At 38.2% G+C, this 14000-nt stretch overlaps 1 protein-coding gene across 13 annotated transcripts in view; it reads right to left on the bottom strand.

Moving 5' to 3' along the window:
* Positions 1–14000, bottom strand: part of RARS2 (arginyl-tRNA synthetase 2, mitochondrial) — a 94067-nt gene that overhangs the window by 33655 nt on the left and 46412 nt on the right. For all 13 annotated transcript variants that reach the window (NM_001075878.1, XM_059889725.1, XM_059889716.1 and 10 more), the window contains 4 exons: positions 12714–12790; positions 3210–3368; positions 2057–2163; positions 795–890 (listed from right to left, as the gene is read on the bottom strand). In NM_001075878.1, coding sequence (NP_001069346.1) covers positions 795–890; positions 2057–2163; positions 3210–3368; positions 12714–12790 — 439 coding nt within the window. The remainder of the gene's footprint in view (positions 1–794; positions 891–2056; positions 2164–3209; positions 3369–12713; positions 12791–14000) is intronic.

Genomic DNA, 14000 nt, shown 5'->3' with positions numbered 1-14000 from the left:
CTCCTTGCTATTAGCTTTGTCTCAGAAATAAGGGTGCTTGATAAACCTGTGCTGTACTTAGTTACTCAGTCATATCTATCCGACTCTTTGCGACCCCATGGACGGTAGCCTGCCAGGCTCTTCTGTCTATGGGGATTCTCCAGGATAGAATACTGGAGTGGGTTGCCATGCCCTCCTCCAAGGGATCTTCCCGACCCAGGGACTGAACCCAGGTCTCCAGCATTGCAGGCAGATTCTTTACCCTCTGAGCCACCAGGGAAGCCTGGTAAATAAAGACTGCTCCTTTCCATAGGGTTTGGTCATGGAGACAGATGACAGAATATAAGCGACATGGCCTGCTTCCCCCATGGCCTATTTTACCATGAATCAGAATGAGGACTGGCACTCATGTACCTGTTAGATGATCTTTACAGAGTGAGGATACCACTGAGCCAACATGAGCTCCTTACAGCATACATACTCTGGCAATGTGCAAATATAAAATATTTATAGTTGGCAACAAGGTATTTCAATTTTATAGTCTGTAGAACAGTGTATTCATCTCTGGAAGTCTTATGATGTTTAATGATAAACAGTTTTCGACTAACTTTTCTGATGACATTAAACCTTTCCAGGAACTATAAATAGCAATAAATATAAACTCAATAAAAATATCTTGAGTGATGAGAAGAGATTTTAAGAAAGTAGAATTTGATAACAGTTTTGAGAATGAAAAAATTTGTCTTAGCATTAATCCTAGAACAAAGAACATGAAATCACACGTTCTACTGATGAGCTTCATATAAGACACAAACCTGGTTGCATACAGAGACGTCCCGTCACTTCGCATTACAGTACAAACTGAGGAGGGGTCACCATTCCCTGAAAGATCTACTACAGCAGTGCCTTTTCTAGAAAACGCAAAAAAAGGGAATTCTGAAACAACATAATGAATTAAGACCTTTAACAATACAGTATCTATAACCTTATCTTTGGCAAACTGGAAGCTATTTTTATTCCTTAGGTAGCAATAAGCAGTATAACCAACAATGAAGAAAAACAGGAGGCAATCTGCACTTGAATGACTATTAACAGTAGGTATTTGGTTTAATATTTACTTATCTTTTTAAATTCTGTAGCTTTGGATGAGGTAACTAAAGTCTTTAACACACCGAGTCGAAAACGAGATTTCAACTACACTTTACCTATGAAACATGTTCTTCAAATCCAAGTTATTGTAACACTCAATATTGGGTTAGTTTTTAACATGCAAGAGTAAACTATGAGTAATAAAATAAGCAAATTGTGTTACTGTCTTTCCTGCCCAATCAAAAATTAAAATCTGTACATGGCGATCTAAAAATTTTCCTTAAAGACACTATTGAGGATGATATGAACCACATCCTCTTGTCTTTCTTAAAAGGATGATGAGAGAAGCTGCTCTTTGGAGCTATGAAAAATGGTATATCTAAGCAACTGGTTTGCTTCTGTTACACATGCCTGGGCTCCTATGAAGGTACCATTTCTCTGGCTGATGAGCTCAAAGCTAAATTGGAAATCTACCGTAGGCAAAGAAGCAGAATCCCAGTGTGTGTCACATGATGTACTAATATCATTCCTGACTTCCTATTATTTTCTGCTCCTGCTTCTTGATTTCCTCATTTTACTCTTTCAAAAGCTTTGTGTTGTATTATAGCTATTTTTAGAAGCTGTTTTTAATCCTTTTGAACAGGACGGGATCTTTTTAAAGAGGCAGGGTTGAGTATGAAGAGTTCTATTTCCCTATTCCAGTTATACCATTATCAGCTTGTGTGAGCTTAGACAGATCACTTTACACTTTCTGTGCTTGTTTCCTCATATGTAAAGACAAGATAATAGTCTTTCTCCCAAGCTTACCAGGATTTTGCTTTGGCAGCACAAAACAGCATGTGGAAAACTAGTCTGAATGGCAAAAAGCATGATAACAAATGCCAGGAAAGCTGCACACGAGACTCGGCTGTCTTTGCTGAGAGAATACATCAATACTAACTTCAAAGAACTACAAAGAACTTTCTAAAGAACAGGAACCTGATCATACAGTGTTTTCTGTAGGAGTCCTTTACTGTCCAGCAACTTTAAGACTTCTTGAGATTTTTCACGGTAAAACGATTCTCCTGAATATTCATCAAAGTGTACTCCTAGACGCTAAGACGGTTCAGAAACAAAAGGAAAAAGAGTTACTTACAAGTCCTATTATCTTACCCTAAGACAAAATAAAATGCTCTACAGTCTGTCATACAGATGGGGAAAATAAGAATTAAATCAAGTCACTCTGGCACTCCAGCCTTCTAGTGGCTCCCCCTTATCAGTCAAGCCCTCACAGTGGTACTGTGCTGTCCGGGAGGGGAGTTGCTAGGCACCTGTGGTTATTCAAATGCACATGTAAGAAAAGTGAATAGTTTCTCAGTCACACTACTCACACTGAAGTGTGAGCCCTTGAAAGCGCTCAATGGCCACGTGCGGCAGGAGGCCGCCATACTGGGCAGCACAGATATGGGACGTTTCTGCTGCAGCAGGAAGCTAGCCATTTCCACTGCACAGTCCTGGAAAATGTCCTATCTCCTGCCCTACTCTACAACCCCCTGGACCCTGTTCCTACTGTTCTTCATCTCGCTTCCTTACTCCAGCCATGTGGGTTCTTTGATGAAACCCTGCTCAGGCAGCCCATCTGATCCTCCCTCCTCTGTTTCACTTTTCTCCATGCACGCATCACCACTGAACACACTCTCAAAGTTCTTGTTTAATCTGTACTGCCTTGAATTTGTTTAACTTGCTGTGTCCATGTGAGAATGTAAAGTCCATGAGAAAAGAACTTATATGCCTTTTACTAACTGTTGTATTTCTCCCATTCCCAACATGTTATTAGATGAACAAATTTATAGCCATCACATATGCCTAAGGAAGCAAGAGAAGAAACAATGGTTAAGAAAAAGTGAAGGGATGATAGAAGAAAGAAAAGAAATGCCAGACTGAAACCAAGTATTAGGATATCACTTCATATTCAGCCTGTGAAGTTCATTTTTAAAATTTATTTCATAGCTCTAACTTTCAGCCCAAAGAAGAATATGTGAGTCCCAACTATCAACTCAGTGACTAACAACAAATCTGAGCTTCAGAAGCAACCTTTCTAGCCAGGAGTACCAGTGAAGAGCTGTATTACATGACAGGATAGCAGGAGAGTGGGTGGGTACCTGGTAAATCCGCATGTACTCATCTATGCTCAAGTCCCGAAATTTCTGCCATAGGGCAAGTGCTTGCATGTCGCCTAGTTCCAGTCGCTGGAAGAACTCATGTGCTGATTTTGCTACGTTTTTATCGTCTGCTGCTTCTTTATTAACTTGTACATAAACCTAAAGGCATAATAGTATATTAAATGAAGTACACTACCAGTCACTGTTATCTTCAAAACAGAAAAGAGGAAAACAAAACAATCCTGAGAATTTTCATTTAAAGGTTACACAAGTGCCCTTCTCACGAGTGTAACCTTTTCTTTTTCTTTTGCTATGGACCCTTAGTGAGCCCTACCAACCTGTTCTCAAAATGCATATACAGAGGATTATACAATACAGGAAATAATCACATTGAAATATAAATGTTCAAATATTTAAAAATATTTGTGATATAGTAACAGAGGAAAACATTAAATTTCTGATTGAGGTTAATGAAAATAATGCGTAATTTTTTTCTTCTCATCCAAGTTCATATACTGTTAGGTCAAGAATGCCTGGTTTAAACTAAGCTAGCATTTCTTCTTAAAAAAAAAAAAAAAATGTGAAATTATTATTGCTGCGACTTCTCTGAGAAAAGGCTGAAGACAGTAGACTAGTTCAATCTGGCAAAGAAAAGGCCAAAGGATGATTTAGCAGTTATTTAGCAGTAATGAAAAACATTTTAAACTCTTCTCTAAATCTGCAAAGACCAGGAAAAAAAAAAAAAAAACAGGTGATATAGGAAGACCTTTGGGATAGTTAGCTTAATTATACTCCAACTTGGGCTCTCAAGAACCGTGGGAAGCACTCACTTCAGTGTGCTTTTGCATGATCTGTCCTGGCTGGCTTAGCTCTGCCCCACCCAGTGATGGGAGTGCAGGCGGATGGCTTATTAAGGGCTCTTCCAGTGCTAGGATTTTGTGTTCACAGAATCATTTTCCAGTCTCTAAAATACAAGGCTGATAAGTGATATAAAAATATCAACAATATAGCTCAAGTAATATTGAAGTGATGCATTATGGACTATAAAGATTTTACTTACAAGTTGTAACTCACTTCCAGGGTGAAACATGAACAATAAATTTATTATCCTCATATTTTTTCCAGCAAGCTATTAAAGTAGTATGATAAAAAAAAAATTGGCAAATAAACTACCCAAAAATATGAGACCTCTAAACCCTTGCATACTCTTAAAATATCATGGTAGCAGCACTTAGGTAAAAAAAAAAGTGATTTTATTGCTGGAGACTACTTTAGGACAACCATAATGTGGCTTATGAGTTCCCAGGTGGCTCAATGGTAAAGAATCCATCTGCCAATGCAGGAGATGCAGGTTTGATTCCTGGGTCACGAAGATTTCCTGGAGAAGAGAATGGTAACCTGCTCCAGTATTCTTGTTTGGGAAATCCCATGGACAGAGGAACCTGGAGGGTTACAGTCCATGGGGTCGCAGAGAGACAGACATGACTTAGAGACTAAACAACAACAATGTGGCTTATACCCACTAGATACTACTAACAAAAGGAACAGGGTATTAAACACTTATCTCAAGCTAAAAAGGCCTCAGCTTTCATAGATGGCTCATGTTAATTACTGGAATTGCAAAAGTGAACAAATAAGTGCTTTCAAATAAAGGTTGCTGTTGTTTAGTTGCTAAGTTGTATCCAACTCTGAAAAGAGTTAATAACACAGCAGGTCTAGAAACTGCTATCCTTAAAATGTGTTGTCTGCAAATTTAGCTCTTGGCTGCCATCTGGGGAACTTGAATTTTGACAATGCTCCTACCAATCTAACCAGTAAGAGTGGGTCACAGTGCCTCTAAACTGCTTGTGCAAACAATATAGTTTATGCTAAACACCCGCTTTTCTTCCAGGAGTTTGGAATTTTAGTACCTAGCTACACAGAGGGCGGCTACATAATCAGCCTCCAGTGAGCTTCCCTGGTAGACAACATTTCACACAGGCTGTCACAATTTGTTGTAGCAGGAATTAAATACATCCTGGGTGACTCTATTAGCAAAGGACTTGGAGGCTTGGGCCTGATTTCCTCTGGACTTGCCCCCATGTGCCTTTTCCCTTTGCTGATTTTGTTTGGCATCTTTTTGCTATAACAGATCTTAGCTGTGAGTTCAACCATATGCTGAGTGTTGTGAATCCTTTCAATGAACCTTTAACTTGAGGGTGGTTTTGGGAGACCTGATACTTATCATAAAGAATTAATTTCTACATGGTCCTATGAATAAGTCAGAACACAGAGAAAGAAGATTTTTGGTATGAAAAGTTATGACCAACCTAGATAGCATATTGAAAAGCAGAGACATTACTTTGCCAACAAAGGTCCGTCTAGTCAAGGCTACGGTTTTTCCTGTGGTCATGTACAGATGTGAGAGTTGGACTGTGAAGAAAGCTGAGCGCCAAAGAATTGATGCTTTTGAACTGTGGTGTTGGAGAAGACTCTTGAGAGTCCGTTGGACTGCAAGGAGATCCAACCAGTCCATTCTAATGATCAGTCCATCCCAGATCAGCCCTGGGATTTCTTTGGAAGGGATGATGCTGAAGCTGAAACTCCAGTACTTTGGCCACCTCATGCGAAGAGTTGACTCATTGGAAAAGACTCTGATAATGGAAGGGATCAGAGGCAGGAGGAGAAGGGGATGACAGAGGATGAGATGGCTGGATGGCATCACTGACTCAATGGATGTGAGCCTCAGTGAACTCCGGGAGTTCACTCAGACTGGCGTGCTGCGATTCATGGGGTCGCAAAGAGTCAGACACGACTGAGTGACTGAATTGAACTGAGGAAAAAAGAGAGTCACTGCAAAACAGTAACCTGCAGACTTCCCGACTTTTGAATGACCTATCCAATGACAACTGCTTAACAGTCCAGCCTGCAGAAGTAAAGGCATACATATATCCATAAATGGCTTGTTATTCAAAATTAATATCTCCACCCTCTCCCTGTCTCTCTCGCGCCTCTTTGCTCCATCTCCCTCTCACATACACGTGTGTGTGGTGTGTGTGTGTACATGCACATTCAGTTTAGAAGTAAATATATTTTAAAAAATCCTTATTTTCAAAAGAGGAAAGGTATTAGATTAAAAAAAAAAAATCTAGGATCCTAAACTCAAACAGTCAAACATTAAAAAATCTAATATACACTCAAAATACTGATAAGAATATTTTAGGAAAAACATCACCAGAATCTGTTTCTCCCTTCCTTAAGATTTAAAACAGAAATAAGTAAAACAAAAAGCCATTCCTAATTCATGAAGACAAGCTTGGCATTTCATCAATTTGTAGGGAAAAACCAAACATTACTGAGAAGCAACTGACATTATTAAACAGAACAATAGAAGAGCCTTAATTAGCATTTAACAATCTGCCTGTAAGCATACTATATAAAACTATTAACATTCATTAGCATACTAGAAAAGAAAACTTTTTCCTTTGAAGTAAAATTTATACAATGCATTTCTGAAATTACACTTTTCCATTTACAGTTACTTTGAATCCACTACCCTCAGAAAGTATGTATTCTGAAGACAGCCCCCTTCTGAGGTTAGATCCAGACTCAAAGGGAATAAAAAGGAAATTTTTAAATTTGCATTTGATATGTAACAGTGTGGCTGAATTAAAGTGTTTTTGAGGATGGTTGAAGAAAAGTGTTTTTGAGGATGGAGATGCAATTTTTCTTTTAGGTTACTAGAATGCAAAAGCCAGCTGTATTACTAGTTAAGAGAATAAAATAAATGTCTGAGACTTCCTGAAAGGAGTATTAATCGTTCCTTCTATTTCTAAATGTTGGCATTGCCAAAAGGCATGACATTTTATTTCTAATTTAATTGATTAATTATAATCAGCTCTTGGGATGATCTGCCCAAATGAAAGAAATAAGTGTGAAAACTTAAAGTAGCAGACAATGCCCTCTCACTCCCCACTCAGTCCTTAAATTTGATTCTTGAATACATGAGCCTCATAGGCACACCTGAATTCCTTGACGCAGGGTTCTAACCCCACTCCTGGTTATTTTTGTTTTTAAAACTGAAAGTAACTGCTAAGGATGGTTAGCATAACTTTGACACTAAAGATTCTTTTATCTCAATATTCGTTTGTCCTCTATCTTAAAATGCATTTAATTTTGATCTCATATTTTAGAAAATAACATGTAACAAATTCCTGACTATAATTCAAACAATCTCATTTAACGTTTCATGTATTGATTAGAAATTTCTCTGGTTGGGACCAATTCCTAATATTAAATGAAATATCAAAGAAATTCAAATTCATGTTATTATAATTTAATATATCAGTTAAAAAAGTAAAAACTTCCTAGGTAAAAAAAGAAATCATTTGATGTAACTAATGAATTAATGACCAAACTTCTCCTCATTAGAACATCATTAGCAGCATATAAACAGCATTTTATCATCCCTTTATCTTCTCTTAATGTCTGGAATTTCTGATTTTTATTCTCTGTGTACATATAATTACATTCATGGTATCTTACACCTCTGTCAAAGGGTGGCAGTTGCCAACTTGTTGTGGGTCACCATGCACATGCCTAATAAATACTGTTCTCTGCTGAAAAACCCGTTCTTCCCACATTTCAGTGGGGTGAGACGATGACAGAGCCCTTAACATGCAGTCTGGCCTTGCTCGATATTTCCATTCTTGTTCCAAGAACACCCAGAGAACAACGGGACCTGTGGCGCTGTCCGAGGGGAGTAAGGGTGAGGGACAAAGCATGTGGCTTTGGGGAAGACATCACGAGCAATGGTGAAGCAGGGAAGTTGCCAAGAGAGAGGAGAGAATTGCCTAGACTGAGAAGGGCCTGAGGGGAAAACTCCTGGGGACAGTGTGGGCTGGGCAGCCCCTCAGGTGGCGGCAGGCCCTCACAGGGCAGTGGTTCACAGTGTCCCCACACATGGAGGCTGGTCTCCGGGCCTCTGGGACTGAGACTCAGCAAGACCTCCCAGGTGAAGTCTGTCACGCAAGCAGAGCTGGGTGCCTCCAGGGCATCATGTAGGCTTGGATCCTGGGCATGTCAGTCACGAGTAGTGTGCACTGAAGCCAAGAAGAGGTCTCGATAGCTCCCTTGGGATGCACACAAGAGCCTCTGTGTGACCTGGGAGGTGGAAAACCCCAAACCTGACTTGAGTTGGCTCCCACCACTCTCAAAAGTGATTGCTGGGTTCAGACTCAGGTTTATAATTTAAAAGCTATTTCTTGTAGCTGTTATAACAAGTAAAATCCACCTCAATCACAACAATCATTTTCCCTGAAAAAAGTAATGTGGATTAAACCAACAGATTACATTTGAATTCAATTCTTTAAACAGTATGAACTATTAACTGCATATATAATCCTATATATGTCTAGAATTGATTTAGTCTTGATTTACTTTGAGAAATTGTTTTGAGATTCTGAAGTCAGAAAAATATATGGTCTTTTGATTTTAAAAAATGGGAGCAAGTAAACATTATCACTTTTTAAATTGGTGCTTTGGTCCTGCCTTATCTTGTTTTTATTATTTTGCTACTGATACTGGGAAACTCAGGGCAAAATCTCTTACATACACATTACCTAGTAATACATTATCTCCAACTTTCTATGTCTTTTTTGTTAAATGCCCATCACTGTGATTACCTCAAATCCTTTTAGAAAAGGGGCAGGGTAAAAATAATGAACTACTATAGGGATCATTCTGAATCTTTACAAATGCCAGTGCTAGGTGGTCCAGTGGTTAGTACACGGTGCTTTCCTTGCTGGTGCCCAGCTTTGTTCCCTGATCAGGGAACTAAGATCCCACAAATTGTGTGGCATGACCAAAGGGGAAAAAAAAACAGCCAGTGATAGGGTACAAGGCTAATGAATATTGTATTGGCATATTTACCTCTTATGAGAGGCTGCTCATATTTCAGAGAATCTCTATAGTTCTCAAAATACAATTAATATGCAACATCAATGAGTGAAGCTCTAAAATCTTCTGCAGCAAAAAACAAACAAGCAAAAAAGCCACCAAACCAAAAAACCGAAAACAGAAAAAAGTGACTGGGTTCTATGTTCTTAAAGGTACAGAGTTAGCTTTTATTAAGGTCCATTCAAGTAGCTTAAATCTAGGAGGAACTCTGAGAAATTACTTTTAAAAATCATTAAAACTGAGTAAATGATGACCCCCATATACCTATGATTTAGATTTAACATTATTAACATCGTAAGAACTATTTCTTCTACGTTAGTAGGAAGGCTTTTTGAAAAGTATTCCAAAACTTACTACTACTGTTTTCTTTGAATCAATAGTGTGAATTTTAAACAGCAAATATATTATTTAACTCATCAGCCAATTTGGGGGAGGGGAGGAACTATTAAAAGCCACTTCTCTGTTTCGTGAAAAATTAGTAGAACAAGGAAAGGAAAGGTTTCCAATGTTGGCTGAAAAATAGTCCTAGGTCAATGCACAGCATGGCCAGATGTCCTGGTTAAAGAATGACTACAGGTGCAGAGAACAACCATTTTAAATAGAGCAAAGCACAAGCATGGAAATGTAGCAGAGAAATGACTGCATTAAATATTTTCATCACAGAAAACAAATGCTAAAACTATGATATAATTTCTAACCTGGCTAAGAAACTGAAACTGGGGGGATACTGATCATGGTGCAAATTAGAGGCACCCAGGCCATGAAATCTGCTCCTGGATGGCCAAAGCCGAATTTAAAACAAATACGCCAGAAGACAAACTGTGACAGCTAAACTACTAATTGTGCCTGGGGTACAGCAATTTAATTTTGAAAGAAAGGAGAATGCTTTGTAAATAATGACAGCCAGTGGAAATGACTGGCTCAGAAAGGCACTCTGCAGGGCCAGTGGTGGGGTAAGACAGTACAGCACACAGAGCCCTCTGGAGCAAAGTTGCCTGTGGTGGATTCTTGGGCTTGGCACTTGGGTTCTTCACCAGTAAACTGCATAATAAGTTAGATTTTGGACAAATGCTAAATAGTGTATCCTATGAGAGTTAGCCCTTCCTTGGAGCTTTACAAAAGGTTTCTTTATGCCATAACTTAAACAGAAGAGGCAAATTCATTGAAGCATTTACTGTAAGGCACTGTGTCTGAGGCTGCAGATAAAAGACCAAGAAGACAGATCCTTCCTCTAAAAGAGCTCCATCTGTAACTTGAGAAGGAAAAAAAAAGGATTTGACCAAGGTTCAGGTTTTTTGTTTAGAAACAGGACAAAATCATTAACATTTGCTTACCACTCAAAAAGGGACAAACTTTCTCATTTATATCAAAAGCTGTTGCTGGAAGTAACCTACAGTGACAATTGTAATTTTAAATGAAACTGGGTCTGCAAAAATAGCACAAAGATAAAATAACCTAGAGTCTTCCATAGTAGGCTCTGCATTTTTCTCCATTCAGCAAAGGAAGGAGGAAGAAAGCAGATAAGTGCTCTAATGGATTGCTGTTTTCTATTACAAACAGCAAGGTGGGTGTATTTGACTAGCTCTATTTTGTCTATAAATACTGCTCCTCTATGAAGCTATCAGGGCTTCCCACATAGTTCAGTGGTAAAGAATCACCTGCCAAGCAGGAGACACAGGTTTGATCCTTGGGTTGGAAAGATCCCCTGGAGAAGGAAATGACAACACACTCCAGTAATCTTGCCTAGAAAACCCCATGGGCAGAGTAGTTTGGCAGGTTACAGTCCATAGGGTCACAAAAGAGTCAGACATGACTTAGCAACTAAAACATCACCACCATGAAGCTATTAGGCAAAAGAACACTTAATGAAAGCAATATTACTGTGCCTTGAGTTTTTTGTTATTCATAAAAGTACCCCCTTCGCCTGTTCCTTATGTGCGTCTGTCAATCAACAATCTCTAATGTAGATGTCTGATACCCCTCTTCTTATGAGTCTCAAGAGGCAGGAAACTGTATTAAATTGCATAGAATAAAATGTATCTTTAGGTTGCCAGAGAGTTTAAGAACAAATTTTACTACAATATTTAAAAGATTATGGGCCACAAATATTTACTATTGTCAGGATTAAATTAAAAACTTCTGAGATTGGGTGGGAGAAAATGCCAGGAGTAACTCTGTCAAACTGTACTCTAAATTCTTAAAGAATGTTCTCTGAACAACACAAGGTCCCCAAGTGGTTTCTTGCATTTCCCGCACTGTGGGTTTGTCTCTGGGGCCTGGATCTGATGAAAGGTTCACTAAACTCATGATAAAAATACTCATGATTATTCACAGTTTTAGAAAATAATACAGTAAAATGCCAGGCACTAAGGCAGCATACTTTATTGACAACCATAAAGATTTACTAATTTTTAAACTCTCGACTATCCATAAAACTCTCAGTGGGAAAGAGGGGGGAAAAATCTTTTGGTTAACAGTATAAATCAAATGGCTCAGATGGTAAAAAATCTTCCTGCCATGCAGGAGACTTGGGTTCAGTCTCTAGGTCAGGAAGATCTTCTGGAGAAGGGAATTGCAACCCACTTCAGTATTCTCGCCTGGAGAATTCCATGGACAGAGCAGTCCATGGGTTTGCAAAGAGTCACACACGACTGAGTGACTAACACTTTCACTTTCATAAATCAAAACATAGGCATTTAAAATGCAAGTGAGGGTACAAACTCAGGAGGAAATCACAAATGTTAATGATATTTAAGAATCAGATGTGTTTTGTTATATTTAACTACAAAATAATATAACAAAAATGAAAACTAAGCGCTCTCTGTGGCTCTGGCTAGAGAGGTAAAGCGTCGCTTGGCAAGTGCTCTTCCTCACACACAACCTTAGTCTGATCGCCCATATGTCGCCAAAGTGGCTGGTAGTATCTGTGCTCCTTGTCAGGCCCAGAGATAACAACTGGGACAATGAAAACGAAACACATTTCTGGACAGGAAGAGCTTTATTGATAAGCTCCAGGAAGAACTGAGGACAGAAAAGCAGAGTGAAGGGACTAAATGAGGTAGAATGGAAAGACGTGCACATTGGGCAAAAGCCAGGAAAAGGAGCTGAAAGACAAATGAAAAAGGACACACAAATTTGGAGAGACACATATATGCCTTCCTCTACAACAGAACAAGAGCAAAAACGTATATACTCATGTTTCCTCAAGTCTAAATGAATTATAGTTATTACAGCAAAGGAAGCTGCAGTACATAACAACAAATAAAAGCCCAAAATAATTCTTTGCTGAATCTGATATTCTGTGTGTTTATGCCAAGATTCTATACCTGAACAAATACTGTCCCAAATCAACTAAAATAGTAATAAAAGAAATATTTGGATAAGAAAATTAAAGTAAGTCCTTAGTAAAATATAAGCAATATTTTCAATAATTTTGGGTCCTTGTTTTAAGAACAGTTTTGTTGTTTGTTTTTTTTTTAAAGCCCCTGGGAGTAAAAATGTGTTACCAAGCTGCACTGTACTCTGAAAAAAGATGAAGCATTTTCTAATTTTTTTTCGCCAACTTACTTCAAAGAGATGCTGTAAAGGACTGGACTGCAGTTTTTCTTCATAGCCAAACAGCTGGAAGCCAGTTCCCAGAAGACCTACCACAATAATCCATAAATGAGAAAATTTAAAAATGGAACAGAAGAGAACAGTCATGGCAGGGAACAGGTATGCATCCTAAGAATATTGCAAAACACACACTATCATGTCCTGCTACCCATAAACTGACACAAGTCAAATTCAATATATTGAATCACAAATTAAATATATATAGAAGGGCTCACTGAAATTAATTCCACAGAAACCAAAAGACTGTGAGCTCAAAGGCAGAGTCTGGGACTAATTTATCTTTGTGCTAACAGTGCCCAACACCTACCTCCCTACAAGACATCAGTAAAACAAGCATTTATTGAGCAACTACTCTGTGGAAGGACATCGTGCTACCAGGCACTTGACACACTAGACACTCAAAATTTGTGAAAAGACAATCATGGGAAGTGATTTCAAATATCTTTTAAAATTTGTAGATGTGAAAATAAAGATAGGAATCAGATTAGTGTTACAATTATTAGTTCTCAACTGAAAGTAAAACTCTGATTACTCTTCTCATTCAAGGTGACAAAATGCTTTTATCTGGCTATATATTTGTCTTTCACTTGCCATTGTTTTGTTTAAGTTTTTGGTTTTTTTTTAGTCTTTTGTAAGTTCAAAATTCAGAGATGGTGTTAACTTGAACTTTTAAAAAAATAATAGTTGAGGTTTGAAGATGACAATGAAAATTCTCAGTAGACTGTGAATATTTATATTCTAAGATATATTGAATATTTCTATTCTAAGATATTTTGCTAAAAGGTGACCACAATTTTGGATTTGAAGGATATATGTAGCCTGGGCCAAGAGTAATTTGTTTCTATGTCAGTTATGTACCTTCAGATCTAAAGAAGCTATTGCTGCTGGGCCTTGCTGATGTACATTTTTCTATACAGACTCAGCAGAAAGTGGAATGTTACTAAACACAGGGTAGGTAATCTTTGGAGCTTAGACAGGAACTAGAAGGATGATTAAAATAAGTACCAGCACTATTCACTTTTAAGCAAAAGCAAATGTGATCATGATTCAGGGTCCTGGGAAGTTGGGTGTGAAAAGACACCCAAAGCATTCTAAAGAAATGGAGACAGGAAAAATAAAGGCCAATTCCATTTGACATTAAACCTAATACATTTTCAAAAATTATTTCTGTACTTAAGAACTGTTGGTCACTTTTAATATGGGATAGGTGAACAGCCAAAATTAAAACTCTTTAACAAT

Source organism: Bos taurus, chromosome 9 (assembly GCF_002263795.3).
Source record: "Bos taurus isolate L1 Dominette 01449 registration number 42190680 breed Hereford chromosome 9, ARS-UCD2.0, whole genome shotgun sequence".
NCBI classification, from domain to species: domain Eukaryota; kingdom Metazoa; phylum Chordata; class Mammalia; order Artiodactyla; family Bovidae; genus Bos; species Bos taurus.
This window is presented reverse-complemented; position numbering and strand designations above follow the sequence as displayed.